The 11358-nt window shown below is 32.3% G+C and overlaps 1 protein-coding gene across 1 annotated transcript in view; it reads left to right on the top strand.

The window, feature by feature from the left end:
• Window positions 1–2236: 2236 nt before the first annotated feature.
• Window positions 2237–11358, top strand: part of LOC143190368 (DNA damage-regulated autophagy modulator protein 1-like) — a 21071-nt gene continuing 11949 nt past the window's right edge. The window contains exon 1 of the mRNA XM_076394614.1: window positions 2237–2449. Within this exon, the coding sequence (XP_076250729.1) occupies window positions 2379–2449 (71 nt within the window). The 5' untranslated portion in view covers window positions 2237–2378. The remainder of the gene's footprint in view (window positions 2450–11358) is intronic.

The following is an 11358-nucleotide window of genomic DNA, read 5'->3' as shown; positions in this document are numbered from 1 at the left end:
CTTTCATCTAATTCTTTTATAAGAACTTTAAAGTGATCCGCTTCGAACAATTGGATTTTAATTGTTTCATAGCTCACTGTTTTAATTGTGTAGTTCGTAGTAATGGTTTTCAATAAGTCATGGATGTTTTTTATTATTCCTATCTTATAGACTGTTATTGGTGGTGGTTTGGGAACAACTTTTTCAGGGCTTGGTTGTATGTTCTCTTCAATTTCTTCCGACAGGTTGCTAAAACTGTTTTTTATCTCTATCGGTTTCTGTAACCAATAGTCACTGATTCTTGTTTGTTTCCTCGCGATTTCTTCTTCTGGACTTCTCAGTCGTTTTTTGTTAATGACTGTAGTCCATTCTGATGGTGGAGTTTGCGTTATTGCTGTTTGTTCTAATCTTATATCAAAGTGTGCAGGTGATTTGGATGAATCGCTATGGTTTGCCATTTTTTAATTTTTATTATTTTATTTAATTTACTTCCAGAGGATAAAAAAATAAAATAAATACATTGTTTATTTCACGCACTTTTCACTTACGTTATTTTAGCACTAGTTTTTGACCAAAAATACTATAAATGAATTTCAAAAGGACTGTTGTAAGATGAGATGAAATAATTTTAAAACACTAATAAAAATGAGATGCAGTCCTTTTGTCTGGTCACATAAACACGTATTCACTACACTTTAGGTCCACTGAGAGACGGATAGCCGCATCTGTTATGCGTTTTTAACACTCACTTAAATAACCGTAATAAAATACTGGGTTTTTTTTAAACAAAGGTATCTTTTTATAGCTTGGACCGTATTGAAAATACGTCTTCACCCTACGAAGGTTGGAACTGAACTGATTCACAAACAATGAGCCTACAGCTATCAAATTTATACACGCATCTTTTGAGGATTAGGGCTGACCAAAAAACATATGGATTTAATTGTAGTAGCGCTATCTATGTACTAGGTCGGAGACTTTTTAACTGACCTGTTAAAAGGTCACCCAAGAAAATGATTTTGTAAAATATGCAGTATATGAGGGTATATATATATATATTTTTAGATCCATTTCGGGAGAATCACATATGAATGTGAAAATACTTACTGAATCAGAATTTGAGCTGTTGCCTGTCGAATGCGCTATAGTTTTATTGAGTCGGAATTATAAAAAAGATAAAGAAGAATTGAGAATAAAGAATAAAGAATAAATATTTTATAATAGAAGACTACTATACTCAGATATTTGGTTGGCAGGTTGTTGGGTTGTGTTTATATCTTATTAATATTTATATTTACATTTATCTCTTCTCTACGTCACCTATGGTAATTGTGATGGTGTCCTGTCGGCATAATCTACCTTATGGTGATTTTCCATCAATTGTCCTTTCTCTTGGCAGTATTTACTGCTGAACACCCGAAAAACTATGACGTAATATATACCACTTTTCGTGAAATATATTTACCTTTCTACGTTTGGTTGTTCGAAAATATTATCGTCTTTTCTCTTATGTTTTTATTTCGAGTCATTTTTGTTCTAAACTCTGAAGCTTCAGTTCTATGCTCCTAATGATTTTCAATTAATAGTTTGATTGGTTGATTTCAAAATTTCACATATACAGTATATTCTGTTACCAATGTTGTTCTCCTTATTTGTTCCTTCCGTTAGTCCATGTTACTGGTAAAGTTCTTCGTACAAAAAATAATATAAATATAAATTAATTGTTATCACAGTAATAACACATATTAGAACAAGTAATTCAAAAATTCAACTTCACTAGCTTCTTGTAATTTTGTAATACACACACCCATCGCCGGCATAAGTTATTACTACATATATTAATATCGGCAAACTTGTTAAAATAAACAACCTATTATATTAATTCTATAAACTTAATTTGTAAAGGCTAGTTTCTTAAATCTATGGCATATATTATTTATTAACTATTCAAATTTTGTTCCAGATATTTTATCAATTCAATAACCCTTCTAGTCGATTTTATTAATGGAGTATTTATTATCTAAGTAATTTCAAGCAATATGTGTGGTTATATTTGCGCAAATGTTTAAGAAAAAAAATATATCGTAGACCAAAATAAGATAACCTATTATCAAACTACTTGAAATCTTACATTAATGACATGATCTATTATGGTAATTTCATTATAAAAAAGCATACAATTTATCATATCTTATCAGCCTTTTATTTGGAGGAAGCGATAACGGCGCCGGTTTTAAATTGTACAAAAATATATTTCAGTTCAAAATTGTGACTGTTATTGATCGCATCTTATTTAGTTGTTTTAAGTGTTGTCGAATATAATTTGTGTTTGATGTTAGTTTGTTGACAAAAAATCTTCGGCTTTTGTGTGGAACAGTGCTTTGTAGGTGTTGAGGATAATGCCGTGCAAATATATTCATATTTTGCCAATAATTGAGGGATTATGGCATACTGGTTTATTTATGCTAACGTAAGTGATGTAGCAAATAAAATCGACACAGTAGAATTTAAAATATCATTAGTGAACCTCATTGTTAAATAGCAATACAAATATTGCATGAGTTCATGGTAAAAATCAATTATTGGTTATGATAAAATGCAGAAGTCTTCTTTTTCTTGTTTGTTGTTTAACCTTTCGCTGATTTGTATTAATCCGCATTAAAAAGCCCCCATCATTTTTCAGATGTAAACAAAGATGACTTTTTATTACTTATATAGAGTTATATATAGTTTATACTAAATGTATACATTTTATATAAGTTCGTATGATTTTGTTCGTTTCAATCTCCTGACATCCTGCGCGCTGTCCAGCAGTTGTATTGCTTCCACATTGGTATGATTTAGTAATCTTCTTTCGTGTTTCAAGGCGAAATCTTGGATAACTTCGCAAATCCATTTGATTTCCAGGTCATCGTGCAGTTCTTCATTATAAATCTTCGAGTTGCTTTCCTTAGAGAATAATCTTTGTCTGCTTGTGGGTTTAATTCACTTACATGCTTTTGAAAGTAATTCTGTTTATATTCTTTGATCTTTTGATTCGTCTGATTACTAATTCTATTAAAAGTAGTTTTGTCTGCAGCATTTCTGGTTCTGTGCCATACTCTTCTAGCTTTTCGCCTTTCTTATTTATTTCTCTAATTTCGAGGTTGTAAAGTACTTCATATTCTGATTTCTCTCTTGCTATTGGGGTATCATCTTTTGCAGCTGACCGAATTTGTTCAGTTATATGTTTGGTTTGTTGTTCAAGATCATCTATAGTTTTAAGTCTTACTTTTAAACTGACTTGTTCCTTTAATATTAATCTGAATTTGTCCCAGTCAGTATATTTGTTGGTAAGATTAGGCTTTTTTGCTTTTCCTATTATTGTCGCGCCCAGTGTTAACAGTACTGGAGTGTGATCAGGTGTTAGATCGCACAAGCTTTCTGTACTAATTTGATTTAATGAGATGCCTTTTGTAATGTTGAAATCCAGCAGGTCTGGGACTTTATTATTGTCTGTGGGCCAGTAAGTGGGTTCGCGCCCTGAATGATAATTACAATTTGTAAGGTTAATAGCTTTGAGTAATTGAGCTTGAGCTTGAGCTTTTTTTACTTTTCCAGGTGTTATTATTCGTGAACCCCAAGCTGTATGTTTAACATTAAAGTCTCCACCAATAATAAATCTTGGGCCTAATTTTGAAAATATATCTTTATATTGTTGTTGTGTCATTTTATGTCTAAGTGGACAATATATAGCGCCAATATTTATTTCAGCCCCGTTTTTTTCGATACTAATTATCGTAGCTTGTATTTCTTCATTTTTAATCTCTTCTTTTTCGAAATGTTGTATATTTTGTTTAATTATTAAAGCTGTTCCGCCTCGAGCCCGTTCACTGGGGTGTAGTGTGCAATAAGCATCATAACCCCGTATTTTAATGAAGTTTTTTTTTAGAAAAATGTGTTTCCGATATGAGAGCTATATCTATGTTATTTGTTTTTAAGAATAATTCTAGTTCCCGAACTCTTTGATTTAGTTAGTTTGCGTTCCAAGTTATAATTCTTAAAAACAAATTATTCATTTTTGTTTTTCTTTAGCTTGTTTTGGGTAGTTTTCCCCAATCTGGATTTCTCCCATTTTTCCACCCTGTCTGCTAATTGACTGAATTTCTATCTCATTTCAGTCTAGAATTCTTTGAGCAATTTCATCATGTCGACGATAGTTGGCTCGTTGGCCGCAGCTTTCTGCGGTTTCGTATCTATTTGTTTATCATTTGATATTTTGGTGGCGTTTATATTTTTGACCGATGGTCTTACGGTTTCTTGGGGTTTTTTATTTTCAACGGTAGATGTTGTTTCAGAATTTTTGGGTTTGTCAATTTGTCTTAAGCGTTGTTCTGCTGTAATTTTCTTTGGCTGGAGTTCTTTTTTATATATATACTGCACATCCTTTATAATTAGCAGGGCGACCCTTTTCATTGCACAACACGCATGTCGCTACACTATTGCGTTGTTTTCTGCACTGAATTGTGTGATGTTTACCGGCACATTTCACACATTTTGGTTCCCTACTGCAAAAATTTTAGTGTGTTTCTTCGGAGGTTCCACTTTTAATAATTTTTAGTGTATATAAATCATTTATGTCATATATATTTTTATTTTTTTTGTTTTGTGTCATGTCTACGTAGAACAACGGAAAAGTTTTAATTTGTTTTTCACCATTTACATTACTTGTCTTTTTCTATAGGCTTGACGGTCACTACTTCGTACCCGCAAGCCCGTAATTCCAATTTAATATCGTCCTGATTTGTTGTGAACGGTAATCCTCTAATGACTACTCTATACCACTTATCATTTTTTATCTGATAAGTGTGGTATTTGAGTTTATTGAATGAATTGTTTTTCCTCATCTCAATGAGACGCTCTTTTACATTCCTGTAGTCCGTTTCATTACAAAGGGTTACGTTAATATCATCGTTAGACAAAGCTTTAAACTGCACTCGCTCAGAGGCTACTCCCTTTATTTGTGATCTAAATAAATTAAAATTACCAACATTGCTTACCTTGATCGGAGGGGGCAGAGGGATTTTGTCTTCTTGCTTCTTTTTTTTATATTTATAGCACTTTTTGCGATTGGCGAAGGCGTCATCTCTGACTTCTTCCTCTTTATTTATATTTACTACATGTTATACCTGATGTTATTAAACTTTTAAATTAATAGTATAAATTACTAGTGTAATATCATAGAGAACATTTCAATAATTGTTAATGAAGATCATGTTGAGCTTTTAAATTATATTTTGTTAAAATAAAAATATACTAGAAAGTTTTAAAGCTTGTCTATATTATTGAGTGTTTTAGTCGTTCTTGTTTTTAAAATTTTTATATTACGATTACCAAAAATTAAAATTGAAAATGAAATAATTTTATATATAAAATCGGTCGCCATTAAGTATTGCTGGAACATCTATATTTACGAAAATTTTAAAAGAAACTTTCAGTGGCAAATAGAGAATATCCGTAATTTAGTTGTTTATTAGAATTTATATTACGTTAATATCGTATAATGTCAACGAAGAATTTTGGGTTTGGTTTTTCATACTTTCAAAACAGTTTCATCATCTATTGAACCTAATAGTTTTACTGCTAACCTAGCATTCCTCTTTAGTTTGATTTTAGGATATTGTTCAAACACTCTATTACCATATGTGTGTTGATTTCAGCGTCTTTTCTGCATAGACAATATTTCTTTATATAATATTAAGTTATATAACCATAAAGCATTTTTTAATAGAGCAGGAGTAGCACATACTTATACAAATAATTTAAAATTCAACTTCATCAGCTCTTGTACTGTGGTAATATACCACCAGCAGCATAAGTGTGGTTTCGCTTGTTTCACTAATACTTTAATCATATTTCTTCTTTCATTTGCGTTCTTAGATTTCTTATTTTCCTTTTGCTCTGAATGTTCCAGTTCTTTATATCATATCTTGAACATAAGAGCTCTTGTTGCCTGGTTACCATAACTTTTAACTAGCGTAGACTACAATTTAACTAAAATATAAAATATTCTAATAATTAATAGCTTATACACTTATTTTCGTATTGTCTTCCGTTAATTTTCTCTATTAAATAATATATAATTAAATAATCTCAACAAATATTTGTAAACATAAAATTAACCTAAAAATTTCTTCTTAATCACAACTTTCGTAAACAACAACGCATGGCTGTGAAATTTGTCGAGCTCGTTTGGAACTAATGCGTATGAGCAGTTCTGGCCAATCCTAGCACGCATGTCTTTATCCTTTTACTGTCGTCTACAAGGTATTAAGATAGGTAAGGTGGTGCGGAAGTAGTACAGGAAATGAGTTAAATAAAAAAGAGGAAAGAGAAAGAGAGACGTAGCGTGCTGGTCTTTTATGGCCGGAACTGAACCATACCAATCCTCTAGCGTTGCCAATCTTTGAATCCAACGTGGGTGTAATTGTGGTTGCCTAAAATATTGTATAGGCCAGTGAGGAATACGAATAATAGCTCGGTAGCGCCAGCACAGCGGTTATGTTCCAATTTGGGTTCCGCGCCAAACACTGAGCCGTTCATCAGGCCTATCGCCTGGCCGCAAAAATCAACTGTGCTTCTAATTGACTTGAAAGACTTCGAGCGGTCTACTTGGACCTAACCAAAGCCTTTGACAAGGTTTGGGACGAAGGTTTAGTGGCGAAATGCATCCGATTAGGTCTACCCGATAACCTAACAGCTTTTATCAAATCATTTCTGTCAAGACGATCGTTCCAGGTGAAGATTAAAGATATTCTCTCTAGCCTGAAAATTATCAACGCAGGAGTTCCACAAGGCACTCCCCTGGCGCTCTCCCCTGTATTTAATATTTTTCTTTCAGATCCCTAGGAATACACAAGTTGAGGTAGTTGAGGCACAAGTTCCTTCCTCAAGAGTACCGCCACACATCCAAACCAGACTCCAAAATCAACTCGATGTGACCATTTAGTGGTTACATTTCTGAAGGTGGCAGGTCAATCCACAGAAAACCCAGGCCATCTTCTTCAACAACAAGCCTTTTGAACCCAGTATTTCGCGTCTTAAAATCTAGAACGCCGAAACCCCATGGTCAGAAGAAGACATCTATCTCGGTCTTATCTTCGATCGCAAGCTTAGGTGGAACTCCCAGATTCAAAGGTCCCTCCAGGAAGGTCAAGATGTTGTGAAATTACTGTTCCCCTCATCAACCGGGCTAGCAGACTTCCTCTCTCAATAAAATATTTCATATTCAAGATGGTGGTTCAATCAGTCCTTCTATAGGGCTCCAGCCTCTATTTAAAATAAGTCTCACCTAGTCAGGTGGAACGTCTTGAAGTCTTTCAAAACAAAATTCTCAGGAGAATAATCAGTGCCCCCTGTTTCGTCAGGAATAATCAAATTCGTAAATAAACAGACGTCCCCCAAGTTCACGATTTTATATCCGAGGTTTACTCGAAATATTTCTTCTTCAGAAGAAGAGATTTCGTCTTCGTCTCTCGGACAATAGATGCATTACCGACCTGGCCGATATTTTAGGCCAATAACCCATTCGGCTCTTCGTGGCCCTATTCTATAACAGTCGACACTACCCGGTCGTGCTCTAATTCCAAATTATCTGGACGTTCTCCGACGAGCGACTAATTGATGTACCGTAAGCTGCGTGGTGTGATCACGACGCCATGCCCCTGCATGGCCTTTGGCCCTTGTTATTCCTGCGGGTCTCCCCGAACAGACATTTGTAACAGGAATCTCCTTCTAGATTTCGGGCCAAAAAATGAAAAGAAAAAGAGCTTACGTTCCAGTAATTAAAATGTACAAATATTAAACCTGTTGTTTCTTTAATGATACTACATTGATTCATATAAAAATATAACATGTTTGAATAAGATCACTATTACTATAATACATATACAAATAAGCCAACTTAATAATTAAGAACGTTTGAAGAAGCAAATAAAGGTTAAAAAGGTTCTTTTCAATAATGAAGCTACAATGATCAGTTTTTATCAAATTTAAACCATAGCAAGTTATCAGCATACCAAGCATATCAACAAAAATTGATGCAATTTTATTGTATTTGTTTATTAGCTACACTTATATAAAAAATAGAAAGAAGTTCACGGATATAAGATTCAGAAAGCGGTAATATATGTTCTGCCTAATAGATGACTTTAAAGTCTAATTCACTTATTTAAGGAAGCCGTAATAGAGCGCGTTTGAAAGATAACAATGCGTAAAACTTTGGAGATATAAAGGTAGCGTCACTCGTTTACTCAGTCAGACTTATTGCATTGAACATTTTTTGATACTTTTTGCTATTCTAACTTATTTCCTGCTTCACTATTCTCATATTCAGATCTACATTACATGTCGCTCATGCTTTCAGGAATATTGAGCATGAGCATTAAAACTTTGCTTTGGAATGTTTCTATTATATCAATATTTCTGTTGCTTGCTGTGTCCCATACTTGAATGCCGTATGTCCATTTTTCATAAGATTAGATGCCAAAAAAATACTTGATGCTTTTGCTGTGAGAACATTTGACTGGATCATTGATAAAATTTGGCACATGACAGCTCTGACATCAGGTGTAATTGACCAATTCAATTCAATCAAATATCGGTCAATTAAATATCGTATATGTGCCATTAAATATCGTTATGTACTGTACAATTAAAAAGTTTTAAATTTACATTTTTTAAATACATTTGACAAAAAATATGTTATATAGATTGTCGACGAGGCAATATCGCGGGATAAAATAACACAGATAGTTCCAAAAACCTACTAACAGTATAATAAAATAATTTTCTAAGGCACAAGATATTGCCTTAACTCGTTTATTCGTATACAAACATCTGGAATTGAAAGTATATAGTCGAGTTGCAATTTCTCAATTCCTGGTAATATATCCCCGGTTAGTATTGAATGTACTGATGATGAGCACTTTAAAGGAAACATAATAGCCGAAGGATGTATATTCCTTGAATCCATGAACACTAATAGATCCAAAGAAAAATTCCAAACTATCTTGGTTAAGTAGTCTTAAGTAATATATTTATTCGGATAATTGCATAATTTCTATATTTTTTTTAGAATGAGGCGATTCACGGTAGTATTTTTTACATATATATTTTAGAGTTTCCTTTCCTGGAGTGGGCCTAAAATTTAATGTGGGCTCCGAACCACGGTCCTAGCGAGTGACCAACTTTAGAAATCATCCCAGAAGACATCCGGTCTTGCCCAGCCTGGTTACTGGAGTGATTGGGATAATTTTCCTTGTCGGATTTTACACTCTTGCCTAGAACAATCACAAATTTTAAACAACCACAAACATAAATTAACCTCCATGCCCCAGCAGGTCGAACACGCGGCTATCGCAACAGTAGGAGGACCGTTCCATCTCCTTTACCACTGCACCACCAAGCCGGCTAGATTTTTAATTCATGGCACTTTAACAAATGTGTTCTTATTTGGACAATAAGCACTATTTAAGTCCTGAATTGTTTTGCATCAAAATTTCTAGTGTACTGACCTTTGGTTAATCCACTCTCGAAAAGGTTTGCGTGCAGTGGCTACTATTTCAGTGGTTATTTAACTATCGAATAATTGATCCAAGAATAAAATTATCGCCGTTTACTAGCTTCTTTCAGAAGGGCATTAATTTATAAATTTAAAAAACATATTTTATATTATTATTAATATGAATAAACTTATCCCTATTTAAAACAAAACATGCTGTAACAATCATAAATATATTTGATACTTAATCGAGTCAGGCAGCTTAAAACTTCATCGAAGTAAAACAATTCTGCATTTGTTTATTATTTGTTCATTCTGGTACAGAACACTTCCTAGATCCAGAATTCACTTACGTAGTCTAAGCGTTATATAAATCTACACGCACTATTCCTTACGTCACACATACTGAAAATGGCGCTGATAAACAATAAACGCAAGATGGAAACCAAGTGAGCCTTTCAAATTCCATCGCGGCTCTTAGTATAGCAATTAAAGCAGGTAATACGTTAAAAGTAGCGATATCTAGATGTTGGACGTCGCGAAACGTTTCCCCTAATTTTGCTATAAGGTTAAATCTTTATGTCTTTGTGACTATTATTTATAATATGTGACAGTGATAGTGACATTCAATGTCACACTAATTTCAGTTGATAATAACTCAGACATAAAAAAATAGTATATAATAGAAATTTAGACAAATTATTTAAGCTCTTTTATCGATGATCATGTTTGATTACTTTAATAATTAATTTTTAAAGAGTTAATCTAATCTAATTTGATAGAGAATATTAAAACTTAAGTGATTTTTCTGTACATTCACTGGTTGTTAAGTAAGAATATGTTTAATATTTGTATAGATTTCTAATTTATATTAAGATATAAGCATTAAATCATGTCCAATATGTTTAATTGTTTGCAGAGCAATCTTGTTTACTCCGATATTTTCGTACGTAGTGCTGTTATAAAATACTTTAATGGACTTTAAGCCATGCCTACGTCAACACGTTACAACTAACATTTATATATTGTGAAGTATTCTTATTTATTTAGACTTTTACTAAAATATATTTACGATGCATCAAGACTAATCCAACTTATAACAACATTATATTTCTCTGATCATTGTAGTACAAGCGTGTATGGTACATTTAGACAGTGACTTAAGATTTTAATGTTATTTAGTTACAATATAGAGAGCAAGCACCAGTAAATAGGTTGTTTTTTCTAATAAATAAATTGTGAATCGCCGAAAAGCGGTAGTTCTCTAGTTCTTAGAGCAATGTTGCCAACTAACGGAAGTATAAAAATATTCTATTCTTAAAATCATTATACAAAGCTTGATACAAACTTGTTCCAACAAAAAACTAACTATAAAAACAATAGAACTTATAATTGACACCGTATATTATAAATAAAATATACTTAAAAGCCACTTACTAATATAATCAATATTTAAACTATTGAGATAAATAAAATATATTTTAATAAAAATGAATTTGGGCTAGGATAGTTTTTATTAAACTAACGGTGTGATCTGATATTATCCTTAAAATGGTATCAGAATAACTATTTGTACTATATTGTACCTGATACAGGAATCTGTACCACCTTAGGCAGTATTTTACTGCCCTTGCCTATATTTACTTACAGGGACGTTTAACATGTGCACTAAAATTGATTTTCTTAACTTGTCAGTTTTTGTAAATTATATATATATATATATATATATATATATATATATATATATATATATATATATATATATATATATATATATATATATATATATATATATATAAATATATATATATATATATATATATATATATATATATATA

The sequence above is a fragment of the Rhynchophorus ferrugineus genome, unplaced genomic scaffold, assembly GCF_030347505.1.
Source record: "Rhynchophorus ferrugineus isolate W39M unplaced genomic scaffold, kcgeb_rfMv2 rfM2, whole genome shotgun sequence".
In the NCBI taxonomy this organism is placed as follows: Eukaryota; Metazoa; Arthropoda; class Insecta; order Coleoptera; family Curculionidae; genus Rhynchophorus; species Rhynchophorus ferrugineus.
Note: the sequence above shows the minus strand (reverse complement) of the source record. Positions and strands in the feature narration are given on the sequence as shown.